Here is a 27,570-nt window from a genome sequence, read left to right as displayed (position 1 = left end):
CCCCATCAGAGGAAGGAAGGCAATATCTACCACAGTTATTCTGACCTAGCACTTCCCCTTTTAGGAACTGATCCTACTTAAACATATACAAAATGATACATGTATAAGCTAAAGTATTAGAGCACTATTAGTGATAACAGGTGAGTGGACACACCCAGTGACCACTGGAGGGGACTGGTGGGTAAGTTACAGTATATGCACACCATGGAATACTATGCAACTGTTGAAAATAACAAAGATGCACAGACATGGAAAATTCCAAGGAGTGCTACTGGGGTCAGAGGTGGATTCAAGGTCCAGAACAATGTGCATAACATGCCGCTTTTGTGTAAAAGGGTGGAAATTAGAACTTATTTTTGCATATGTTTGTATGCACATAAGAAATTAGGAAGAGCAGTTGCCTTTAGGAATGGAAATTAAAAAATAGGCAAGAATGGGAGACTTGTCGCTGCATAAGTTGGGTATTTTTTGCACATCTGTGGCTATTTAAACCTAAATTAAAAATTAGTGGAGTTTGAGCCTTTTTCTCAACCAAGTCCTTTCTTTCTCACCTTCCCCCAAATGATAATCTGGCACCCTCATGATTCCGAGTTACTTAAGTAATTTAACAAATTCCCCGACCTGCATCAGCCTTCTTTAACTGGGACACGGGGTCTGCTGGGCCCTGGTGAAGGCGCAAGTGAAGAGCCCGGGTAGATGAGGATGGGCAAGATGCCCAGGCCCCTGCGTGGGACTTGGGGAAAGCTTCTCACCCCAAGAACAAGACAAGGCTTTCTAGAATTAAGAGTCAACATCACAGATCCCCTTCTGCTCAACCCCCAGAGTTGGGGGTCCACCATGCCACCAAGATAAGCACTCACCCATCGCTATGGCATGAAACTCACTTCTGAAGGCAGGCCAAACCCTGGAGATGTAAGTCAGCAGAGCTGAGCGCCAGCGAGCGCTAAGAACCCAGCCCCACCTCCAAGCCTAGACCCTCTCTCCAGACCCAGGCGCTGCCCTGTACCCCACCCCACCCCCGCAATGCTGCTATTTTTAAACTTTAGCCTAATTGAATAATCAAGTCCTGGGTCAGAAGCTGGGTGAGGTGTCTGTTCCTGAACAGCTGCTGATTTCTGGGCATGGCCACAACACAGCCTGCAGGGCTGCCATTTCCCATTACCCCTTGCACCTTGGGTGAGGGCTAAGACAGGGATCTGCCAAGCCAAACCATGGCAGGAGGCAAAATGGAGTAGTTTTGGGATGGGGTTCAGGCTGCCCCTCAAGAGCCAGTGTTTGAAGATGAAGAGCCGGGTTGAGCTGTACCCACATTCTCACCTCCGGGTGAATCCCCTTTGCTCATGAAGGCTGGCTTTGGGCTGATGCCAGTAGGGGTGATTATGGGAGGGGGGAAGGGCTGTTTTTCCATTTCTTGCCCCTGGTCTGGCTTGAGCCAAGCCTGGCTCGGTGATCTTTTCATCTCTCGGAGTGAAGACCAGGGAAGCCCTTCTACCTGCAGCTGACTTACCCAGCGGGCCGTCCCTTTGGGCCCTGGTCAGAATCCCCTGGAGGCCTTATTAAAACAGTGCTGGGCCCACCCCCAGAGATCCTATTCTGCAGGCCTGGGGTGGGACCCAAGATGCTGTATTTCTAACAAGGTCCCAGGCGCGAGCCAGGCCGCTGCGGCCGGTCTGCACCCCATTTGGGAAGCACTGGCTAACCTGTCTGTGTGGCGGTCTCTCTGGGGCAGGAGGGGAAGGGGCGGCGACGCTGGATCCTGTCCTGCTCTGCTCACCCCCCTCGCCTGCCACTAGCCGCCCCTCCCCCGCAACGCCCCCTCTGTGCTGTGCGCTCCTTCTCTTCTCTGGCCGCCTTCGTCTGAAGCAGAAGTCCTGAGGTGGCTGCTCTTAAGAGAAATCCTTTACCACCTGACTTCTACTCTCCAAAGCTGTCTCCCTTCCTGTCTTCCCCCTCATTTACATACCCTTCTTCCCCAAAACTTTTATGGCTGCCTGTGGCCTTCCAGATAATGCCTGATATTATCATTAGCCTGGTATTTAACAACTGCCCCTACCCAGGCCCAGCAGGTGTTCACTTTTCCTCTGATTGTGCCTAAACCCAACCCCCAACGTACTTGACTGTACTTCTGCCCTCACACTTCACTCATGCTCTTCCCTCTCTCAGGATGCTGTTCCCTGCCCACTTATGTATCAAGTATATGCTCCCAGGTACTCTCAGCAGGGTGCCAGGGACCAGAGATCAGGCTAAGACCTGGCCCCAGTCCTTGGGGAGCTCTAGTTCAGAGGAGGGAAAAGAGGGGTGGTCCTGATACACACATAACTCCCCATCTGGCACACGATCTGTGTTTGATGAATTACTGTTTTGATCATCACAGGGAACAACAGGGAAGCATATAGGCATAGATTTCATCCCCAGTTTGGAAATAGGATAATTAACTCAGGGGGTCAGAACCTTGCAGCAACTCACCCAAGATCTCATTAAACAGGCAGAGGACACTAGACCGCTGAGAATTGAATAGTCGGGCGCTGAAAAGATGAGGTGCGGGTGTAGAGCACTCAACTGAGACCCTGGAACAGAAGCAAGCCTGGGGGCAGCCTGCTGGGCACAGAGCCAGGGAGAAAGAACAGTGGTTCTCAAACACCGAGGCAGAGTAAGGTCAGCTGGGTGCTTTAAAAAATACCAATGTTCGGGAATCTGTGCCCCACCCTCCCCCACCCCGATTACTGTTTAAGCAGTAGGATTGTGGCCTGGGCATCCGGGTTTTTCAGAGATCCCACTGTGATTCCAACAGGAGTTAAGGTTAGACACCACTGGCGTAGGTTTGTAGAGAAGGGAAACTGCCATCGTGATTAGCAGAGGGTAGAGGGGAAACGGGCGGGACATACTCAAGAGGCTGGGGATGGGGGGACCGAAGGAACAAAGGAAGACCCCTGTGGTTCTTGAAACAGTGGAGGCCAAGGACACAGAAGAAGGAACTTAGTTTAAGATGAGAAGAGGAAATGATCACAACATAGAAAGGAATTTATAGCCTAGATAGGGAAAGCCAGTCTGGCCTCACTGTCCTCAGCTGCATGCACCACGGTTGAGATTCAGGTGCATGTGGCCAACTGCAGGGAGCAAAAATGCTTGAACCAGGGTGAAGGAGCTTCAGGCAGAAGAAACAACTGGACCCAGAAATCAAACGTATCTCATTATCCACCCAGTCACCCGTCACCTTTCCCTCCCAGTGGCCAGCCATCAACTCTCACGAGTCCCGGCTGTGCTGGGCTCTGAGGCTACCAGGCTGAGCCGACAGACCTGACCTTGACCCTTGTGGGTTTCGGGGTCTTTGGGTTGAACTGGCCACTACAAATCAGAGTGGAATGGGACAGGGGAGCACAAAGAGGGGCACACCACCCAGGTGTGAACAGAGTGGGAGGTCTGTGAGGTCTGAGACGTGAAGGCACTGCTGAGGGAAGTGGGTGGAGCAGCACGTAGGAGGACGTTCTAGGCTGACAGAACCGCAGCTGCAAAGGTTTGAGGAGAAGTGTATTTCAGCAATTGGGAGAATATTCTAGGGGCCGGAGCCCCTAAATGTGTGTCGTGAGGACACTGAGGGCAGGGACGTGAATTCTAGTCCAGGCAGAGTGGGTGGGGGGGGTTCTGAGGGTTCTCAGTGGTGAGGGAAACAGGATCACACTTGCGTTTTGGAAGGACTCCGCCTGCTGCTCAGTGGACAGATTGGGGAAGGGGGCAAGACTGGAGTCTGGGAGACCAACTGGAAGATGCTCAGCATCAGTGCTCATTAGGGAAATAAAAACCAAAACCATAGTAAGATGCCACTTCACACATACATACGGATCTAACAACAAAACCACAGAAAATAATAAATGTTGGTGAGGGTGTGAAGAAACTGGAACCCCCAATTATTGCTGATAGCAATGGAAAATGGTGCCGGCCATTGTAGAAAAACAATTCAGCAGTCTGCCAAAAGGTTAAATATAGCATTACCATATGACCCCGCAATTCCACTCCTAGGTATATAACTGAGAAAATTGAAAACAGAGACTTAAACAGATATTTTTGAACACTAATGTTCACAGTAGCATTAGTCCTAAAAGCCAAATGGTGCAAACAACCCAAGTGTCCGTCAGAAGCTGGGAGAACAAAATGTGCTACACCCACAGTGGAATACTAGTTGCCAATAAAAAGAAATGAAGTGCTGACTGATACATAGAACATGGATGAACCTTGAAAACATTACACTAGGTGAAAGAAGCCAAACACAAAGGCCACATGCTGTATGATTCTGTTTACATCATATATCCCAAAGAGACAAATGCATAGAGACAGAAGGCAGATGAGTGGCTTCCGGGGGCTGGGGGTGGGGGATGCAATGGGAAGTGACCACTTATGGGTAGGGGTCCTTTGGGGGTGATGAAAAGTCCTGATGCCAGATAGCGGTGATAGGCGCACAACACTGTGAATGTACTTCGTTGAAAGGGTTAATTTTATGTGTATTCTACCAAAATAAAAGATAAACAAAATCAGACACTGTATCATGAATCAGAGGCCCTGCAAGTCCCAATGGCATATTTCCTTCTTCCTCTTCATCCCACAAACCCCAAGCAGTTTAGCCGGTGGTTTTCCTACCTTTGCTCCACAAAAAGATCCAGACAGCCGCAGGTGCCCCAGCCCAGGGACCCTGGCCAGCAAATATCAAATTCTACAGTGCTCTTCCCCGAGGCCGAGGGGCACGCCGAGGGGAGAGGAAGCTCTGCACTAGGTGGACCAATACTGAGACCAGGGTCGATCCCCTGAGCCGGATCTCAAACTCCAGCCCCCGGGTTTATAGTTGCGGGGGCTGAAGCGCCCTCTGGTGGGCAGTTGGAGAGCAACCAACCTCTACTTGAGACGGCGCTCAAAGCCCCCCAGCATTTGAAGGAATTTCTCTTTCCGCACTAGAACGCACCTGGATGGATGTCTGCTGATGAAAATGTATAAACCATATAAACACAGGCATAAAACAACTTCTTTCCTTACTGTTTCACTTACATCATCCATTCGACCGAAATTATTCACGAGTAAGGTCCTGCCTGGACCAGTGAGCTCTGCCCCTCACCAGTAGCTCCAAGTACAGTGGGCAGAGTGCTAAAGATTAGGCAGAGGTGAGGGCAGAGAGCTAGTGGAGGCCACAGAGCAAGGGCCCCAGTGCTGGCCATGGAGACCAGGGAGGCCAGCAAGAGGGAGGAGGCACGTGGCTGAGATGGGTGTGAAGGCGGTGCGGAAGCCCTCCAGGTAGAGGGTCACTGCATGGCACGGCCAGGCCCATCCTTACCGCTCACCTGGGCTTCCACTCTCTGTCATGCAGGCCCCCAACTCACCATTCCTCATCATGCGCCCTTACCAGAGGAGCATGGTGGCGGGTCCACCATCATTAATTATTCTTCCTTCCCACTTCCCACCCGCAGCCGTGCTGTGTGACGCTTGGATTCTGAATTCTGCATTCCAGTTTCGGTCCCGGATCCACCTCCTACCTCCCAAAGGGCCTTTAAGCAAAGCCCCCTGCCCTTCATGCTTAGGGACCCCTGGCAACTGGCCCTTCCTCACGGCCCTCCACAGCAGCATTCCTTACATGAGTTCATAGTATGGGCCTCTGAGTAGGATTTCATTAGGAGTGGGGGAAAGGTTACGCTTCTTTTAAGAAAAGTTTGCAAAGTGCGGGGCTAACCCGTTCGGGGCGGCCTTCCGACTGTGGCCTGCAGGGTGCCAGGTCTCCCTCCCCGTAGGTTCGTGTTCTACCCCAACCCCAACGCCGGGGGACCCACAGGAGGTTTTCCACCAAGTGCTCAGACCTGGCTGCCCCAGCACGCTGCTCAGGGGATACTCCTCAGGATCGGGGCAGGAAGGAGCCTTCTAGTCCTCCCTTGAGGAGCCCGGGCTGCCTTGCAGTCGCCGTTCTTTTCTTCCCACCCCTACAAGAGAGCCGCGCGGGGCGCCTCTGCCCTGCAGTGAACGCACTGGCCGCCAGGGGGCAGCAGGAGGCCAGGCTGGCGTCCCGTGACTCTTAATGGCTACTCTGTACGTAACGCCGGTTGCAAGGCCCTGGACGCTCGGGACCGACGTCCCTGCCCCTTCTCACAGCGTGGCCGGAACAGTGCCAGGGCGAAAGGGCGCGCGCCCAGGGCCAGCTGGGGGTGAGGCGGCCGCTTAAGGCTACCTACCGCCTCCCCACACGCCGAGCCTGCGGCCCCGGGCGGGTTGAATCCAGAACCTCGGGGCCCCACCCTAGGGCGGGTTGAATCCAGAGCCTCGGGGCCCCACCCTAGGAGCACGTGGGCTCTGGGTTCCAGGACAAAGACCGGCTGCAGACATTGGGACCAGTGGTGAAACCACCCCTTACCGTGGCGAGCTAGAGGAAATTGGCCTGGAAAGCAGGCCCGTGCACCCGGGGAGGACTTCCTGGAGGCTGGGCTTGGGCTGAGCGTGGGTGGGATTTCAGTGGCCAGGAGCGGGTGGGAGCCACACTTCAGGATCACTGGAGCCACCGGGAAACTAACCTGCGTAGGCACAGGCTGGTGAGCAGTGGGAAGAAATGCTGGAGCAGGAGGCGTCTCGGGCCACGGGTAGCGCGAGAGCAGGCGGAGCACACAGAGCCTGGCCGAGCGGGCCCAGACCCAGGGCTGTAACCCCGGAGTACTGGGAAGTGTTGGATTTGCAGCAGACCACGTGGTCTGTTGAGCAAATGAGGCCTGAAAGCTGGGAGACGTCTGCAGGGAGTTCCCGAAGAGAAAGCCGAGCTCATTCATCTCGGGTTCCAGCACTGGTGAACCCTGGCCTGGGTTGAATTGAATGGACTGTGTAAGGGTAAGGGTGTCCCTAGTTCCTTGTCAGGAGAGAGGAGAGCGGACAGAGCGGGGCTGTGGTCTGGGGAGAATGGGGACTTAAGTGACAGAAAGGATGGAAGAGTCCAAAAGCTCAGAACTGCCAGGAGGAGAGGCCGCCAGCCCAGGGGGAGCTGTGCTGAGCCTCTCTCCCTACCCAGATAACAGTGGAGCCCTTCCCTGCTTGGGCCTCTCTCCCCAGGCTCTTCCGTGACCTGTTGGGTGCCCTGGGTGGCCATGTTTTCCTCTGAGCCTCAGTTTCCCCACCTGACCTAGGCAGGGCAGGACCAGATGTTCTCCAAGGGCCCTTCCAGTGGGACAGTCTAGGTGGGAAAGTGCTGTGCATCGCAGGGACAGAACACAACTGACCTGGGCTGAGGGAAAAAGACTATTTAATCTTGGCCCTTCCAGACCCATGAGTCTAGGTCTGAAAAGGAGAAACGCTTTGGTGAGGGCATGGTGTCCCCAGTGCCATGGCTCCTCTTTGTCCACTTGAGGCCTCCACTGGGCCCAGGCAGCTCTGGGATGGAGTAGTGAACACCAAGGCTACAGTATATCAGGGTTCCTGAGCCATGGGACCATGTGACTTCATGAGGCTTTGCAGGTCTGTCTTCATCCTTGTGTCCTTGGAATCTGAACAGAATGACCCTCCCTGGACAGTAACAAACCCTAAGGGACCTCCTGGGTGGAATGGGCCTTGAGTCCTGGAACCAGCCCCCACCTTGTGCTGACCAGGAACCCGATATCCACAGGGGCCAAGGTCATAGGACATTGGAGACAGATCCAGGACATCAGACTCTGACCTCAATGATTCTCAACCCTTCTACAGTCCCTGCCTTGGTTCTGCCACAGCAGATAAACTGCCAGACCCTGCTGGGAGGTAGAACTGCAGAATTTCCTGACACTACCCCCCATAACTGCTACAAACAGAGACCGTGTATAGGCTATTCATGAACCAGGAGGGTTTGGGTGAGCCATGGCCTTGTGACCTCCTCTTGACTATATAAGGGACATAAGATGCTTATATATTGTAACCAGGGGGATCGCTATCCATCACTGTGCTTCAGCTTCTTTATAATTAAGAGCTTGGACACCATGACCTGGGGGCACTTCTGGGTCTTAGTGTGTGGTCTGAAACTGCTCAGAGTGAAACAGGGTAAGGAAGAGCAACAGGGACTCCATTTTACACTGAACCTCCAGTTTGGGGGTTCAAGGTTAAAAGGTAGAATTCCTAGAATGTCTTTAAAAACAAATAATTTCCATTAACTGGCCACATGAGTAACAATCAGCCATACCTTAAGCAAGAACAAACACTCCCGGTCCCTATTGCACAAAAATCAGTACCTTGAGAGAATTGACAAAATTCTTCTGTTAGGCTTATCCTATAGAAACATCAAAAAGGAGGACCTCACTATAAAAGCCAGTGAATTAGTGTCTGCTGACTGTGGAATGACCAAAACGCACCAAAAAGCAAATGATGGAGGTAATACCATAAACTAATTTACCAATGCCATTCCACCCAAAACCCCTAAACCCTCTAAAATTGCCTTTATAAGAGCAACCCCTTCCAGGAGTGGGACATTCCCCTTTCTTGTTGGCTCCCTTGCTACAAGCTATCTCTAACAGACTGCCTGTGTGCTTTAGGAGTTCAGTGTTCATTTCTGCAACATTGAAACTCAAGAACCTGGTCCTTGAGGGTCCAGCAACAAGAGGAGCAGGACCAGATGATCAGGTGAAGATGGGCCCTGCTCCCTCCCTGTTCTTGGGGTTCCAGAGTCTGCCTCTATCCAAGCCCAGCCCCCAAGAGCCTGGCAGTGGAGGGGGCACTTACACAACGGCATCCCTGGGACACTCTACTTATGTCCTATACCATTAGTCGACAGGAATGATTCCTTTGATGCTTATGAAAGCACGCCCCCCAGACACTGGTTGGTTGAACTGCAAAGAACACAGGGGCAGATATGTCTGGGTTGGAGGTGGTCTTGGGAGTATACTGTGTCTCTATGTGTGTCTGTGTATGTCTATGTTTGTTCACGTCTGTAGGAGGATCTGTGTGTACATCTGTGCCTGTGGGAAAAAGGTTTGGGGGCTTCCTGTGTGTGACTGTGTGTCTGTTTTAATTTTCACTCCTCAGAGTACTACTAAGACTGAACATCTTTTACTTTTATGTCATTTTTGTATCTTTTTACTTCCTGCTAGTGTCATTTGCTGGATTTAATTAGCCTAGTTCTCTTTCTCTAAATTTTAGGACCTTTTTGTATATTAGGAAGTACAGTTTTATATCACAAGTTTTACGAAAGTATTTCTTTTTATGCCTTATCTTTTAATCCTATTTGGGATTATTTAAAATAAAATAATTAAAAACATTTAATTATTACTGTTACTGTCCAGGATGGATCATATAGTCAAGAGGAGGTCACAAGGCCATGGCTCACCCAAACCCTCCTGGTTCATGAATAGGCTCTACATGGTCTCTGTTTGTAGCAGTTATGGGGGTTAGTGTCAGGAAATTCTGCAGTTCTACCTCCCAGCAGGGTCTGGCAGTTTATCTGCTGTGGCAGAACCAAGGCAGGGACTGTAGAAGGGTTGAGAATCATTGAGGTCAGAGTCTGATGTTCTGGATCTGTCACCAATGTCCTATGACCTTGGCCCCTGTGGATATCGGGTTCCTGGTCAGCACAAGGTGGGGGCTGGTTCCAGGACTCAAGGCCCATTCCACCCAGGAGGTCCCTTAGGGTTTGTTACTGTCCAGGGAGGGTCATTCTGTTCAGATTCCAAAATATTTTAAAACATTTAATTTTGAATAACTTGTCAATATTTTCCCTTATGGCTGGTTTCTAGCTTTCAACTGATACTTAGTTTTTCTCTATTCCATGAAAATAAAAAGTCTACTCATCTTTTTTTTTTAGAGAAAATCTTTATTGTTTTTCCTCTTTACAAAAGTGATGCATGCTTATAAACAATGAAAGGGAAATTAATTTAGGTAGAGTGAAAGTCTATGAATTTCCCTATCCATGAACAAGGTTTCTCTCTCCCCATTTATTTGTTTCCTTTGGAGGTCCTCAGTAGAGATTTATAATTTCTCCATACAGAGTCTGCAAATTAAATTTATTCTTAGAAAATCTACTTTTCTTGCCGCTGTTGGGAATGGGATATTTTCTCTCATATTTTCTGACTGGCTGTTGGTATAAAACAAACCATTAATTTTTGAATATTACTTTTGACTGGTCACCATTCACGATTAAAGTTGAATAAAATGGAAAAGACTTGTTTCCATGCAAAGACTCTGCCATACTCACTTCCCTCTCAGGATTTTCCACCAGGGTGAATCTGGTGATACTCAACCCATTTCAGCATTAACCTTGAGAGCTTTCTACATCCTTCTCATCAGGATTTTCCTTCACCATGGACACTTTGATGCTGACTAAGTTGGAAGCTAAACCTGAAGGTTTTCCCACATAGATTACACACATAGGGTTTCTTCCAAGTATGGACAGTCTGATGTATAATACAGTCAGAACTAAAGCTGAAGCCTTTGCCACACTCCACACATCTGAAAGGTTTCTCCCCAGTGTGGCTTCTCTGATGCCGAATTAAATGGGCATTAACATGGAAGGCTTTTCCACACTCCTTACACTGAAAGGGTTTCTCTCCAGTATGGATTCTTTGATGTACAATATAGTCAGAACTACAGCTAAACGCTTTCTCACACTCCATACATTTGAAAGGTTTCTCCCCAGTGTGTATTCTCTGATGCCTAGTTAGTTTGGCATTGATACTGAAGGCCTTCCCACATTCCTTACATTGATAAGGCTTTTCTCCAGTATGGATTCGGTGATGATCAAGTAGGTTTCTTTTAGAAGTAAAGCATTTCCCACACTCATTACATTCAAAGGGTTTCTCCCCCGTGTGAATCCTCTGATGCTGCATTAGTTTTGCATTAACATTGAAGGCCTTTCCACACTCATTGCATTCATAGGGCTTCTCCCCAGTGTGGATTCTCAGATGCTGCCGAAGCTGGGAGTTACACCTGAAGGCCTTCCCACATTCAGTACACTCATAGGGCTTCTCACCAGTGTGGATTCTCTGGTGCTGGATTAGCTTTCCTTTGACACTAAAGGCTTTTCCACATTCAGTACACTCATAGGGCTTCTCACCAGTGTGGATTCTTTGGTGCTGAATGAGTTTTGCATTATTATTAAAGGCTTTCCCACACTCCTTACACTGATAGGGCTTCTCTCCAGTGTGGATGCTCTGATGCTGCCTAAGCTGGGAGCTGCACCTGAAGCCTTTCCCACACTCATTACATTCATAAGGTTTCTCTCCAGTGTGGATTCTCTGGTGTTGAATTAATTTTGCATTAACATTGAAAGCTTTCCCGCAGTCATTGCACTCATAAGGTTTCTCCCCAGTGTGCACTCTCTGGTGTGTGATATATGCAGAACTGCAACTGAAGCCATTCCCACAATCCTTGCACTGATAGGGCTTCTCTCCTGTATGGATTCTCTGATGTCTACTTAGACTCCCATTAACACTGAAGGCTTTCCCACACACCTTACACTGATAGGGCTTCTCCCCACTGTGGATTGTCTGATGTGTGATATAATGGGAACTGTAACTGAAGCTTTTCCCACATTCCACACATTTGAAGGGTTTCTCCCCACTATGAAGCCTTTGATGACAAAGTAATTTTGCATTAACACTAAAGGCTTTGCCACACTCCTTACACTGATAGGGCTTCTCCCTAGTGTAGCCACCTTGATGCTGGGTAAATTGCGAGTTACACCTAAAGGTTTCCACTAATTCTTCACATTTGAAAGGTCTTTCCCCAGTATTAATTACTTTGTGCTGAATAAGTTTTGTGTCAAAGCTGAAAGCTTTCTCCAATCCTGTACATTTAGGGGGGTGATCTTCAGTGGACATGATATGACACTGATACAAGTCTGGACTTTGACTAAAGAAACACTCTTCATTGGGGCTTGTTTCTTCTTTCACTATTCCATCAGTGACACTGCTGTTTTCTTTATTCATATTTCCTGAGTGGACTTCCTGCTGTTTCTCTAGTATACAGGCTTCTGAAAAGTCTATTTCCTGGGAAAAGTCCCTGTGAAGTTCAAACGATGTGTTATCTTTTTCTTCACACATTTCCTTTGTCAAATTACTGTCAGTCTGGATATCAATATTTACTATAAAAGAAAAGAAAAAACATAAACGTCATGTAAGAACCATGTTAGGAAAAATAAAAGAACTGTGCTAGAAAGAATAAAGGACCATAGTAGTCAAGGGGCTCTTGAAATTCGCCAGGCTAGGTCAAAGAATCTATCTTCATCTATACAGTGGAATAATATGTAGCAGGTAAAAACAATGAAATAGATGCATGTATGCTAACATGAAAACATGTCCAAGATACACTGCTAAATGGAAAAACAAGTTGAGAAGTGGTTTGTACATTCCATTTGTGTAAAGAAAAATAAGGGCCAACATATGTATATATTAGTATGTATATGCCTAGAAAACATCTGCAAGAATACACAGAAACTGAGCAAACTGGCACAAGAAGTTTGACAGACTTTTCTTCCCATTTTATGCACTTTCTGTAGTGTTTTAAGCATGTGCCACTATTATAAGTTTTAAAGTAATGATTTAATAAGACCACTAGTCTCTAAACCAATAACCAATGACATGAAGATTAAATGTGACAGCAGTGAAACAAAATTCTAGGTCATATCTGTCGGACCAGTGTTCTTTCCATTGCATCATACTTTACTACATTCTGCAGTTTCTTCTGTTATTGCTATGTCACTGAGCCCCTTATTAAAAAGGGAATTGCATAAGAAGGAAAAGGCATAGGATCCAACAACATGTACCAACACTGAGGATGGCAAGTGTAAGAAGCACCAGGAAGCAAAAGGGAAAGAATTTTGTTTCTCTCTTTGGAACTTAAAACTTCAGACTTTCCATAATTCCTCCTTCAACTCCTTTTTTCTCTACTTCAGGAAGGCTCTGTTCAGGCCCATGTGATCCCTTTGGACCCATCTCTTCCCACCCATTCCAGAATGCTGCTGCATTCTCCTTGTCTTTCCTTCTACCTCTTCCCTCAATCCTAAAATCAGTCATTCTCTGAAATTCTTCCTATAATCCCTATAGTTCCAATTGAGCTAATGATCGCTGTATTTATCACGTTTCTCAAAATTGGCCCCCAAATACTGCTTTTATGTTTCATCTCTCATTTCTCTTCAACCATGTGTACTATACCTCCTGCTCCAGTATTTCATTATAATCACCCTCAATGGACCCAAATGACCTGGATTTCCCTAGCAAGCATTTTCCAAATACTATTCCCCAGTTATAAAAACAATATTCACCTCTCATTTCAGGAACTTACAAGAAAATTCGGATTACCTGGAATACAACTACATGACAATAACTACTACTGACCTTCTAATGTAATTCCTTCCCCATTCTTCTGAAAACATACATTTTTTCAAAATTGAAATTTTTTCTGCCTTAACATTAATAATGATAATTTTCTAGTATCTTTAGATACTCTACAAAAATATTTAGTTGCTATATAGTATTCTATTCTGCAGAGGTACCTTAATTTAACCATTCTCTCTACACTGAAAGTTCAGGTTACTTCCAAAATGAACTTTTGTGCATGCCCATCCTTGTATTTCTCATTGCTCTATTCGGATACAGCCCTAGAAGGGAATATCCAGGTTATAAAGCACAAACTTTTAAAAGGCTCTTGATATTTACTAAAGTACTTTCTAGAAGGACATGATTCCCATTTATCCCCAGAAGTCTACTCCTTTTTTGCTTCACTCTCACCATCACTTACTCTAATTTTATTGTTCTCAATAAAATATCATGGATGAAATATCATTGTTGTTATTTTCATTTTATTGGTTTCCACTGAGGTTGAATCTTTTCCACACTGATTGAAATCTGCACTTCTTATGTAGATCAAACACTTACATTCTTTGCCAATTTTTCTACACTAATGACATTCCATTTACTGAATCCTATGATATGGCAGTAACTTCCTATTCCTTGGGTGAGGGAGAACTTGATGACATGGCATTAACCATAATCCCATGGTCATGCTACTGGTTGCTTAACCTTTGTCCACTCTCCCTTTCCTCACTAGCACATCTTCCGATTTTTTTTGAGGGAGCAATAAAAACTACAGCTAAAAACTATTTTCCACCCTATCTTGTGGTGGGGATGGCCATTTGACACAGTTGCAGTGAGTGAGATTTAAACAGAAGTCACTGGGTGAGGCTTCTGAGAGTTTTTTAAAAGAAAGCCAGTTCTGCTCACATGGGCCTTGTGCCCTATTGTCCTCCCTTCTGCCTGTCTAAAACCCATTTGATTCCTCACCCCAATCAACCTACACACACCAACTAATGTTTCTGTCTTCAGTTAGGATTATGCTGGGCTATTCAAAAACCTGAAAGGCCTCAGGACCGTATGTTGCCTTTAGAATGAAATCCAGACTCCTCTGACTGAAGAGCTGCACAATATCATTTTCCCCCTATATGCCAAGCACTTTAACTTCTCCAGTTCTAAAACGTGTCTTCCTTGATCAGGGAACATCTGGTTGAATGATCGCAAGGAACAAAAATTGACTAAAACTATACTTTAAAAAAGATTCATTGAAAGGATACAGGAGAATCTTAAGGACCCAATGCAGGAAGCAAAGCTGGGCCTCACGGAAAATGGGAAATCATCTGGCCACTAGTCTGCTTGAGCCAATGACAAGTTTGCTACCTCAAATATGTTCTGGGAACAAGAAACACTGGCATAACCTGAAAACTAACAGCAATGCAGAATCCTGGCCCCATGCCAGGCTTAGTGAATAACAATATGCATATTTGCAAGACAACCAGGTGACATATTTGCACATCACTTGAGAAGCACAGAATTGACAGCACTTCCTCTCTTCTGCCTTATTTTGTACAACTTACTACACACAGTTGTCACCTCCAAAAAAAAACAAACTATTATTTCATCAAGCATACACTATAAGCTAGGGACTTAATATATGTTATCACATTTAATCCTCAAAACACAAAACTAGCACTGTTACTTTGTTTTATTATTATTCCATTTCAGGGATAAGAACACTGAATCTTAGAGAACTCAAATAACTGACCTAGTCAAAGTCATACAACTAGGAAGTCATGTAACTAGGAGTATCAGTTGGGATTGGACCTTAGGAAAGTCTACTCCAAAGACTACTTTTAACCACCAGACTATTCTGCCTTTCTGCATAAAAAGATTGTTCATTTTCCATCCTCCACATTAAGTGGACAATGCTTAGAAAATAGCAAGAACTAAAAATTTACAGAATCCATTTTGTCTGAGAAAGGCAGAATTCCAAAATTAGGAATGAAGAGTTTAAAAAGATGGTTTTGGAATTAGAATCAGCAAACTGAAAAAACAGAAAGGTCTCAACTGATAAATCATCAACACTTATTTAAATTTTACTCTGTATAGCTGGCCAATAAATGTTACATCTTGTATGCTGCTAAAATTGATTTTTTTCCTAAAGAGTTAAACTTTCTAGCATAGCATAGTGGGCAACATATGCCTTCCTTACCAGTCCAGTGGCCCTGGAGGCCTCTTTCTGTTCCAGCAGCCAGTGGTGACGGGTGCCCCAGATGACCTCCTCCCTCCAGCTGTGAAATCACAGCAGGTTTAAGAAGTGGAAACCCTGTTTGGGGGAAAGGAAACAGGACAGACAGGTGAATAATCTACCACAGAGGAGCTCCTAAACCTCTTCTCAGATTACCTCGCAATGGGGAGGGATGTTAGGAGCCCCAGGGGATCTCATACCTAAGAACTATGGGACAGGGGGAGGAGCTCGAAGGTGTATGTTGGTCAGCGCTTGAAAAGATGTGGGAACAGTTGGAAAGGGCCTAGATTGTGGGCCTAAGAGAGCTCAGGAGATGCAGGCAGGGTGAGGAAGAAATGAAGATAATGCTATGGAACAGGAAGTTACTTTTTTCTATACTATGTCCAAAATACAGCTTTTCTAGGGGTAGATCAAGAGTGCATGCCAGTCCCAGCAAAGTCCTATACTGGTCCAACAAGGGCTTAGGGTTCACCCTTCCCAGAAACCCAAGTGCAGGGGATTAGGAATCTCATCCTCTGGGGTTCCCACTCAGTAAAGAGTTGCTATTACCACTGACCCCACCTGCAACCTGTTAGGGGGCAGAAAGCCAGGAAACCCCAACTAGCAGAATTTGGGTCCCAGGGGGAGAGAGGCCTTACCCAAGGAGGCCACATTCCCATAATTCTCCAGCATCACATCCCTGTACAGGGCCCTCTGTGCAGGGGACAGGCTGTCCCATTCCGTCTGGGTGAAGTACACAGCCACATCCTCGAAGGTCACCGACTTCTGAAACAACAGGTTCCTGCTGCCCTAGGGCCAATTCCATGGCTCAGGCCCTAAGTGAGGGGCAGAGGGCAGTATAAGGGCTTGGGGAGGGAGCTTGTGAGAAGCACAGAATTAAGTACAAGGGGAAAGATCTGAGGAAAAGCACCTGGAGAGTAAACCATGGAATATCTGACTTCTCTCACAGCAGAGAAACTATGCCCTTTTTTACAGTTACAAAAGATACCATAAGTTGGAATGAAAGAAAACAATTCCCACAGTCAAGTCCCCTAAAGCAAATCCATTCTTTCAGTTAAGCCACTTCCTCACTGGAGGCGTGGCTCAGGACCGACCCACCAGCATTCCACTTCATCCCCTTCAGGTCTCGGCTTTTCCATCCCTCTCCCCACATCCTGCCCTCGCCCACAAACCTCAAGCCGCTCACAAAGAACAGCATGGCCCCCATCTCATTCGGCCCCTATCACCGACCACCCCCACAGGGGCTGTGCCGTCTCTGGCAAGCACTCCAGCAGCTCAGCACTGCCCAGATTGGCAGGGGGTAGGGGGCAGCAGCCCATTCTGCTTCCAGATGGGTCTCACTGCAAACCCAACATTTTCTGTTACCCTCTCCCATTCAAGGTTCATCCTTCCCAATTTCACCCAAGAATTCACTATTTCTCCAAGAAGAGTCTGGAAAGAGGGAAGATCAGCCTTCATGTCGGCCAGCAACTCAGCCACCCTTCTGGCTGCTCCTCTTCAAACCACTACGCTCTGTGGTCAGCACAAGCTCTGCCACTCAGGGCTGATGCCTCATGCCTCTAGCAGGCCCAAATCCTCCCTTCTGGGCGGCTGTGGCCCCTAGCTGCTTTTCCTCTGCCCACCTCAGTCTTCTGTAACAACCCAGGGGATGCACCAACGGAGTTACCCTCAGTTCCTCTGCCAGGATCTGTCTTGATTCTACTGACCTCCATCCATCAACACTTCTAGTCTAACCTGTGGGTGTTTCTATGTCACTTGTCAGGTGACCCTGGACAGGTCAAGTAACTTCTCTGCACAAAATTAAATGCCTTTACTACCTGCTGCCACCATCCTTTACCCCAAGTTGTGCCTCCTCCTGAATCCAAATGTCAGTGTCACCCACCACCATCTACACAAGAAACCTCAGCTAGAATACCGGGGATCATTTTTTACTCTTCCCGCTCCCTTGCTTCAGCCCCAGTCCTTTGACTCTCTACATCCTAAAGATTTTTATGTGAAGCATTACTTGAATTGGATCCCCCCTCTTTAACATCTGCTTTCACTGATGAAGCCCACATCACCTGGGCCAGTGAAATTCTTTCTGAAGTTGTTACCTTGCTTTTCAATCTCCCCTGAAAATTATTCCCTACGTAGTCATCACAAATCTGACCACCTCAACTTCACTGTTTGCATACATGTCATAAGGTTGAGCAACTAAGAATCAAACAATGGCTGTGTGACCTTGGGTAAGTCACTCTACTTCCTTTGCCTTCATGTCTTTCATGGTACAATGGGCACAACACAACACCTATCTGAGAGGGTGGTTGTCAGGACTGAGCAATCCAGTTAAATGTTCAGTGTGGTGCTTGTAGCATAGTAAGCCTCAAATTATGTTACTGGAGTTACCATGATTATAATTACACCCCACCTGCAGTCCATGAAGGCCCATGGATGAGCTTCAGGGGACCCATGTAAATATATGGAAATTGTATGGAAAAATTGGTTTGCATGTTTATTTTTCTGGGGGAGAGTGTTCGGTGCTCTTATCAGAGACCTAAAATTTGAGCCCCTGCACCCCAATCCCTAAAGCCTCTCCAGGCCACAATGAGACATCTTGTTTCAAAAGACTTCCTATCTTTTTCCCTTCTCGACCCCACTCTTTATTCTTTCCCTTCCCCTGAATTAAAGGAACAGCCATCCTATATGTTGATCTGGTCCTGCTATTCCTCCTCACCTACATCCGGGTCCCGGGAAGTCCTAATCCTCTGCTATCCTCCTCTATTCATTTCCATGTTCAGAACATCCTACACGGGTAGCTTCCATGTCGCCCATTCACCAAAGCAGCAAAGAACCTCAGAGTGCAAACGAGCCCACTCCTGTCTTTGGGCACACTCCCCTGGTGCTGCCATCCCTTCATACCACCACTCTTCTCACGCGCTTCAGGCCAGCAGGAGGAAGCACGGAGGGCCCCTCCGGTTTTCATCGCAAGGCTCACCAGCTTCCCTCCTCAGTTTTCTTCAATTTGACACTGCTCAGAGGAAGAGCTGAGGGACTCGCAGCTCACCTGGGGCCAGGCTGTCAGCAGCATGGCTGCCATCAACTGGTCTCCCTCTCAGAGAAGGGCTGAAGCTGAGGAAAAAGAGAGACAAGTGTGAGGCAAGCCACCCCGACCAGGACACTCCAGCTCCTCAGACAAGCCTGAATCCAGATAGGAGTGCCCGCGGCAGCGGCCCCAGGAAGAAGGGAGGGAGCTGTTCACCGGCTCAGGCCCAGGACTCCTCCCAGCCATGACACTGATGCTCACTGCCAGGAGCCCTAGATTTTGACACATATCATAAACATAAAAGAGTGTACACAAAACATATGGAAAACCTAAAGAATAATAAAACAAAGACTCATGTAGCAACAATTCAGCTTAAGAAATAGAACATTACCAGGATCTTGGACTTATTTCTCTTTCTCCAAACGAGCATCATTCCCAATTACTGCAAAAGAGGCCACGTTGGCAGGGCACCAGCCCGAGCACAGAGGCCTTGGAGTCAGGCCCCAGGGAGGCAGCACCTGGAAAAGGGCATAGCTGCTCCCCCGCATCCTGCCTGAGCTCCCACACAGCTGAGTGTTCTCAGGAGTCCTGTTGCCCCTGTAGAGATCTTGAGGTCAGCCAAGCTGGACTTAGAGTAAGTCTCAGGCTGCTCCTCATACTTCCCAGCCTCTGACAGCAAAGGAGCCGAGGCCTCAGCAAACTGAGACGCAGGTATGATTACTGCATCTAGGACCCCGTGACCCAGTGCCTTTTGTTCATTATATTCAAAACACACGGACTAGTTATTTTCTGACTTTTCCTGCTCTCAGAGTCAGTCTCAAAAATGTATGTTTTGTGCTTTTGGAGGACACCAGACTACAAATGGCTTTTTTTCTAAATTCACGATTTGTTCATTTACAGTTGACCATTGAACAACATGGAATTTAACTGCTCAGGTCCACTTACATGTGGATTTTTTCCCATAAACATATTGGAAAAAATTTTGGAGATTTGTGACAATTTGAAAAACATTTCCTTTTTTCTAGCTTGCTTCATTATAAAGATATAGCATTTAATATCCATAACATACAACATATGTGTTAACTGACTGCAGGTCAACAGTAAGCTATTAGTAGTTAAGTTTTTTGGAGGGGTCAAAGTCATTGCAGATTGGGGAAGTGTGCGGCGGGAGGTCAGGACCCTTAACACACACACACACACATACACACACCACTTGTTCAAAGGTCAACTGCATTTTCACTCTTTCCTGCTGGGCAATTAAATCAGAAAGGCCAACCTCACACCTGTTAGGATGGCCAACATTCAAAAGAAGCAACAACACATGCTGACAAGGATGAGAAGGGGACCCTCCTACACTGTTGGTGGGAACGTAAATTAGTTCAACCATTGTGGAAAGCAATATGGAGGTTCCTCAAAAAACTAAAAACAGAAATACCATTTGACCCAGGAATTTCACTCCTAGGAATTTACCCTAAGAAAACAGGAACAGATTCAAAATGACATATGCACCCCATGTTTATCGCAGCAGTATTTACAATAGCCAAGAAATGGAAGCAACCTAAGTGTCCATCAGTAGATGAATGGATAAAGAAGATGTGGTACATATACACAACGGCATATTATTCAGCCATAAGAAGAAAATAAATCCTACCATTTGCAGCAACATGGATGGAACTAGAGGGTATTATGCTCAGTGAAATAAGACAGGCGGAGAAAGGCAAGTACCATATGATTTCACTCATTTGTGGAGTATAACAACATAGCAAAAACTGAAGGAACAAAACAGCAGCTGACTCACAGAACCCAAGAATGGACTAAGTTACCAAAGGGAAAGGGAGTGGGGAGGGCGGGTGGCAAGGGAGGGAGAAGGGGATTAAGGGGCATTATGATTAGCACACATAATATGGGGAGGGGGGGCACGGGGAAGGCAGTATAGCACAGAGAAGACAAGTGACTCTGTAGCATCTTAGTACGCTGATGGACAGTGACTGCAATGGAGTATGTGGGGGGAACTTGATAACAGGGGGGATGTAGTAATCACAATGTTGCCCATGTGTATCAATGATACCTTAATTTTAAAAAGGCCATAAATTTTCCTCTGAAACCACTATAAGCCACATTCTAGAGGATTTTTTAATATTTCATGTTTTCAGTACTACTTTTATAGTATATTTTTAATAAGTATGCTTTTCATGAGGGTATGCATAAGCAACTCTGGACTATTTCATGTGTATTTTAGGATTGAGTATGTCAGCAACTACACTGTAATAATCACTCCAGGTCACTGTCATCCCACAGCCCGAGAAATGTAGGACCACGTTACCCTTTGGAACTGACACGGCTCCAGAAGACAGCGCCCTCCAAAAATCGGGCTTCTTCCCTCTGTTGGCTGGGAGCAGGTCTGCTTTTTCTGCTCTCCCACTGGGCCCTGATTCACGACGCTACGTTAGAGCCAGGGAGCATGCAATCCATACTTGAAACACATACAGGTAAAGGCCACTACACGACCTCAACATTGCTAAAGACTGGTGATATCACCTCAAGCCACTTCACCCCGGCAAATATTCCTTTCTGGCTACTCCGGTATAACTTCCCCAAAGACCGGTAGCATCTTCCCCCAAAGAAACTGAGTGCTCGCGGCTTCGTGGACGAGAAAGTAACCTAGGCTTCGCCGTCCCCGGGACGGAACGTATTCAGCCACCAAGTCCAAAGCGGGAGCCCAGGAGAAGCGAAAGACCCCTGGCGGCCGCCCTGCTCCCTCCCGCAGGCGTCGGAGGCCCATCTCCACCCTGGGCTGAGGCGCTTCCCAACCACACCCGGCACCGCAGGTCCAGGGCACCGCCTCCGCTGCCGCAGCCCACACTCACCTAGCAGCGGGCGGCTCCGCGGCGCGGCAGGAAGTGCGTCACCGGGTCACGGCAGAGTTCCTCTCTAGGAACGCCTTTGTTTCTGCTCGATGGTGCTGCGACCCCGCCCGCGGCGGCTGAAGCCCGGGGCTCCAGGAGAGCATTCAGACCTCAGGATGGCTTCGGAATTGGTATCGTAGTAAAGCTGCCGGTGCAACCAGATTTGGTCTCCGGGCTGGACCGGTGGGGTCGCACGCTATCAAATTTTTATAACACATATTTCCTGGTGACCACTTTATTCTTCGGCCATTAAATTCCTATATAATGACTGAAAAGATCATAGATAATATAAGCAACCTGTATTTTAAAAACTGTTATGCATTAACAGTAACAAAGCAAAAATAAAAAGAAGACAATTTGCAATTATAAATACATATTTCAATACGTAAATGTTTGGTGGTGACTGCTGGAAACCTAACGAAGTGGTCAGATACTTGCCTTTTCACACAGAATGTGCCTGAATGCCACAGCCTTACTGGTGTTTCGAAAATCACAAGGTGTGATACAAAACGGTGAACGCTTTTGGGCAAAGTTTAAATGAAACCCAGTATAATCTTCTCTTGATAATACAGTAATTATATTCCTGAAGAATCAGTGTACGTTAAGACTGTGCAGAAACACATTGTGTTTATCTGAAAATCAGATTCTAGATTCAGGTAACTTATAAACAGTTTTTACCTACATGAATGTCCAGCAAGACGTATGAGTCTGAAAACTTTAAATCGGTGAAATGCACACTATGCATTGCAAGATTTGTGGCACTCCTGGCTTCCATCCAACATCACCTAACATTGTAATAAAAATACTCCCATAAAATTCCAAAATGGGCCCTGGAGGAAGGAGAACAGCACTAAAAATCACTGGACTGAACCATCCTTAGGTTCCCTTCCAACCCTGGTAATGTAGCCTTTGTTCTTCCAGCACTGATCCTTCTGCTGCTGTGACGTGGCCCGAAGGGTGGTCCCTGCCCCTACTGGCCTCTCCGGCCTCTCAGCACTCCCATTCTCCCTCTCTCAACTTCAGCACCACTTGCTGAACATGCTGTTCTCCAAATGGAGAATTCCTTTCCCTCCCCATTCCTACCCTCCCTCTTGACTTTTACTTGGAGCTCTAGCTGAAATCCCATTACCCTCGGAAAGCAGGCCTTCCTTGGGCACGCCGAACAAGGCAGGCCTCCCAGTTTGTGTCATCACAGCACTCTCTACTTTTCAGTACTTGGCATGCTTGTTATCATTTAATAGTGACAGCTTATTTATATATGTGTCTTCTCTGGCCACTCCAGGGAGCAAGGACTATGTCTTGTTCAATATCATTATCTTCAGCTAAACCACAAGGCCTGGCACAAAGGAGGCATGCCATAAGCATTTGTTGTTGACATGGCCCAAAGGCTCCAGCCCCAGCTCCAGGGTAGAACCCTTCTTTGTTTTTGTGCTGCTGAAGGTAGGATATGTCTTATGCCTGGGATCATGACATTGACCATTGCCAGGAGCCCTTCTCTGCTTTGTCCTGACCCTGATCATCCCTGTTTCCCAAAATGAGCACTTTACATGGGTTCTCTTTTCCAGATAGGAAAATGGTTCCATGACTGGACAGAATGATAGCTGGGGATTACACTGCTCTTGGCAATAAGTGCTATTTCCACGTCTTCCTAGGCTCAGAAAGCAGAACTTTAGCTAAGAATGAGGGCTTGTCTAAGGAATTAGGAATAAATTAGGAGCTCACAGTATCATACTGTGATATACAGAAATAACTGTGTCATACAGAAATACCCTAAATGTTTGATCATAAACCAGTCATCAAATTTTACAGATAAGAAAATAAGACCTCCTTAGAAAATAAGAAAATAAGTAAACATGAAGCTCCTACTCCTAAGAGTGCTAGGACAGGTACATGCCATGTTACAAAAGCTCTACAGAAGGCCTGCAGCAGTAGGGACCACTTTTTGTCAATTCCTGTTCTTCCCTTCTAATATGGTAACAAAATCTCTCACAAGCCAAAGACATTCCAGAAAAAATAACACCCTTCCTGGTCCACTATAGCAAAATGTGGCTATGTGATCAACTTCTGGCAAATAGTCTATAGGAAAAAACAATGTCATGTCCTTAAAGAGAAGGTACGTGCCTCCGTGGCCCAGTACTCACATCCACTAGATGAAATGCTGACAAGGGGGAAAACATCTTGCACCATGTGGATGAGGATGTGACTCCTGGCAATGACAGAGCATCTAGAAGGAGTAGTTGTGGAACTGCTGTATCATCCCTAGCCTGCCTGCTTACCTTCAGATGATGTATGAGTGAGAAATAAGCTTTCATCATGTTTAAACCACATTGATTTGAGTTCATCAAATCAGTACGCAAGACCATATCCTAACTAAATCCCCTTGAAGTGAGGGATGATGGAAAGATCACACAACATACTCAAAAATTTAGGCTGGTTCTCATATTTCAGTGTTTGGGAAATCTACCTCTATGCTGGGCCTGGAGCCCCATTTCCTCCTGCTCAGCTCTAGGGCTTCTTCTCATGTACCCTCTGTCCTGACAGTCCCAGAGCCTCCCCAAAACCCTTCCTCCCTGTCCACTGGAAACTGACAAATACCGTCACATTAAAAGCTTCTTTGGTGTTTCCAGTTTTAAGATGACACAGTAAATATTGTTCTGCCTGCTTCTTTTCTTAAAAACTGTGGGAAAACAGTAAGAGTCTGGTTAGGGCTCATTCCAGTAATTCAAGGATGTTTCAATGCGATAAAATCTTCCTTTACTTACTGTGAATTAAATGAACAAACCATTCAACCTACTATGTGGAGAAATATACTAAGGTAGGGAGAGGTCTTATTCAAAAAAGCGACAAAGTAACCAAAAATATTTAGGAACAAACTTAAAAGTAAATGTTTAAGATATAGATGAAGAAAAATTTAAATATCAAAGACTAAGTGAAAGGGTATCTCGCCATGAACCTCCTTACCCCAAAAGGACTCAGGAGACAGGCCCACGGAAGAGATTTTATTATCTGAAAGAGAAAATGGCTGCTCCCAGAGAGAGGAGCAGCAGCGCGTGGGTGAGGAAGCGCATTTTTAAGGAGTCGGGTAGGGTGTGTTCTGCCTTGATGACTGGATCTTACGGGGTGGGCGGCCATCTGGTCGGTGGTGATTGGATCTTAAGGGGCGGGGGTCTTAGTGGGCCAGAATTTGCCTTCACTAAGCCAACAACAACAAAGCTTGTATAAATGGGAAGGCACAGGTAATTTTTCCATATAAGGGAATCCGTCTTGATGTAATTTATAAATCCAATTTCAAACATTTTGAAAAAGAAGAAGAAAATGGGAAGAATCAGTCTACTCAAATAAAACCCCAATAGGATTTGTGAGAATGATTCTAAAGCTCATCTATAAAAAAAGTTACATATTCATAAGGTACTTTTTAAAATATAAGAATGAAAAGAATTGAAAGTTAAAGAATGTAAAGAAAGATAAAGTATTAAGCTAAAAGAAAAATGGCATAGCTATGTTAATATAGCAATGACTTTAAAACAAAAAATATTTTTAGGTAGGGTTTCATTTCAGGTTAGGTAGTAAATGATATACACTAGTATCTATATCTAGAAATATAGGATAAGATCTAATTTACAACATCATTTTAAATACTTAGCTCATAGGTAAGTATACCAAAAATGAACCAGGTACCAAAAATGAACCAGAAACTGAAACCAGAGAGATTAACTGAGTTGATGCTTTGGCCGACATGAGTGGGGATAGTGGAGATTTGAAAATCTTGATATTTGAGGTTGAATGACCATATTCAAGAGGCCTTCATGAAGCAAAGGGTGGGAAAGGGGACTTTTCACACACACATACACCCACCCAAATGTCTGGATCCATGAAAGTATAAATTAGAAAAAAGTCTTCATACTATAAAAAGAGATAATAAAGATTATGATCCTTGCCTTATAATTTATAATCATAATCTGTATTACTCTATACGTAGTTTTAAATTAATACTACCTAGTTAGACCAGTAATTTATAATCTAAGAAATTAAGTGAAAACTCATCCTAGAAAACTTCTGAAATAGTCACTATAGAATTTGGAGACAATGGCATTTAAAAACTATAGCCTTAGGTTCAAAGTTAAGTAGAGACATGGAATTTATAGAAATGATCTAAATCAAACTTCTAGAGATGAAAACTGTAATGTGCAATGAAATACATACACTGGATAGGATTAAGAGCAGACTAGGTATTGCAGGAAAAGAGCTTAATGAACTTGAAGACTACCCAAAAAAGAAACATGTAGAGAAAATAAAAATTAAACGAACATTAAGAAAACATGTACAGGACTTGTATGTTGAAAACTAAAAAATGCTGATGAAAGAAATCAAAGATTAAATAAATGAGGATAAATACCAGATTCACAGATTGGAAGACTCAGCATAATAAAGACGTCATTTCTCCCCAAATTGATACACAGGTTTAATGCAACTTATATCAAAATTCCAGCAAGGTTTTTTTTGAAGATATAGACAAAATTATTCTAAAATTTATATGGAAAGGCAAGGGAACTAAAATAAGTAAAACATTTTGAAAAAAGAGAATAACATGGCAGGAATGGGTCTACCCAATTTCAAGTCTCTTATATGGCTACAATCATGACTGTGTTATTGGCAGAGGAATATACGCATAGATCAATGCAGCGGAATGAACAACCCAGAGATAGACTGATACAAATATGCTCAACTTATTTTTTTAGAAATGAAAACTTAATTTCACACAAAAACCTGTACACAAATATTTGTAACATCTCTATTCACAGTAGCCAAAATCTGGAAATGGCTCAGATGTCCTTCAATAAATAGGTGAGTGGTTAAACAAACTGTGGTATAGTATATACTATGGAGCACTCAGCAATAGAAAGGAACAGACTGCTGATGCATGCAGCAAAAATCTGGATGAATCTCCAGAGAATTATGCTGAGTGAAGAAAGACCAATCCTAAAGTATTATATACTGTCTGATACCATTTATATAAAATTCTTGAAATGACAAACTAGGAATGAAGAATAGGTTAGTGGATTCCAGGAGTGAAGGAGAGGGTTGTGTGCAACACTAAAAGGGCAGCATGAGGAATCCTTGTGGTGATGGAAATGTTCTGTAAGTTCTGCATGTGTCAGTGTCAGTATCCTGGTTGCTTTAGTTTTGCAAGATTTACCTTTGGAGGAAACTGGGTAAAGGATACACAGGACTTCTCTGTATTATTTCTTACAACTGCATGCACATCTACAATTATCTCAAAATTAAAAGTTCAACTAAATATAAATGAACAGATGATTGGTGAGCTGTGAGACAACTTCAAGCAGCCTTAAAAGGTTAGGAGAGAAGAAATGGAGGTACATTTTTATGAAGTTTTTATGCTGTACATGGAGTAATATATTACTTAAAGGTAAAATGTGCTATCTTAGAAAACCCTAAAATAACAAACGGTTATGGCTAAATAGCCAGAAAATGGGATAAAATGGAATCAATAAAATTCAACTGATTGAAAAAAAGGCAGGAGTAGGGGGAAGAGGAAAAAAAAACAAAGGGACAAATATAAAACAAATAGTCAGATGACAGATTTAAACTAAGTACATCAAACACAAATGATTAAATATTCCAATTATTAAAAGATAAGAGATCACAAGATTGATGATGATAATGGTAGAAAAGCAGGGATTACATCAATGGCCAAACCAGGTTCTTCTTTCTGGCTCTGTAAGGTAGTTTTCCTACTTTGGCCATAATACTACCAATATTAGACAACATTAGATAGCATTAGATAACACCAAATTGCCAAAACCCTAAAGTTCTATGTATCTTCAGGTTATGTGAAAATGGAATATACATGATGGGCAGAAAATGGAAAAGAAACAAACAGGCAAGTCTGTTATGCGTTATCAAGTGCCTTGACATAATGCTGTCTAGTCGGGAAGGTCAGAACACTTCCTAGCCAGCTTTTGAGGCAGAGAGACTTAGTAGGAATCCAACTGAGGAGTCCTGGATCCTTCACTGACTAGCTGTGAGACATTGGGCAATCACTTAACTTTTCTGAACTCCATTCATTCATCTGAAAAATAGGGTAATAGTACACAATTGCTGTAAATACCATAATAT

General features: G+C 45.3%; 1 protein-coding gene across 8 annotated transcripts; it reads right to left on the bottom strand.

The window, feature by feature from the left end:
* Positions 1–9,754: 9,754 nt before the first annotated feature.
* ZNF23 (zinc finger protein 23) lies at positions 9,755–21,704 on the bottom strand. Of its 8 annotated transcripts, none has more exons than XM_036926908.2 (5): positions 21,394–21,704; positions 18,548–18,612; positions 16,143–16,319; positions 15,469–15,582; positions 9,755–12,049 (listed from the first exon to the last, which is right to left on the bottom strand). In XM_036926908.2, the coding sequence occupies exons 3-5, from the start codon at positions 16,174–16,176 to the stop codon at positions 10,251–10,253; spliced, it is 1,947 nt and encodes a 648-aa protein (XP_036782803.1). In that variant the 5' UTR covers positions 16,177–16,319; positions 18,548–18,612; positions 21,394–21,704; the 3' UTR covers positions 9,755–10,250. The 8 variants fall into 8 exon arrangements, with proteins under 8 accessions (XP_036782803.1, XP_036782802.1, XP_036782798.2 ...); XM_036926907.2 differs by lacking the exon at positions 21,394–21,704 and adding an exon at positions 20,850–21,387; XM_036926903.2 differs by lacking the exon at positions 21,394–21,704 and adding an exon at positions 20,850–21,387 and having other exon boundaries at positions 16,143–16,269.
* Between the last annotated feature and the right edge of the window lie 5,866 nt (positions 21,705–27,570).

Source organism: Manis pentadactyla, chromosome 15 (genome assembly GCF_030020395.1).
Source record: "Manis pentadactyla isolate mManPen7 chromosome 15, mManPen7.hap1, whole genome shotgun sequence".
Classification (NCBI taxonomy): Eukaryota; Metazoa; Chordata; class Mammalia; order Pholidota; family Manidae; genus Manis; species Manis pentadactyla.
The sequence above is the reverse complement of the archived record's forward strand: the minus strand, read 5'-3'. Positions and strand labels throughout refer to the sequence as shown.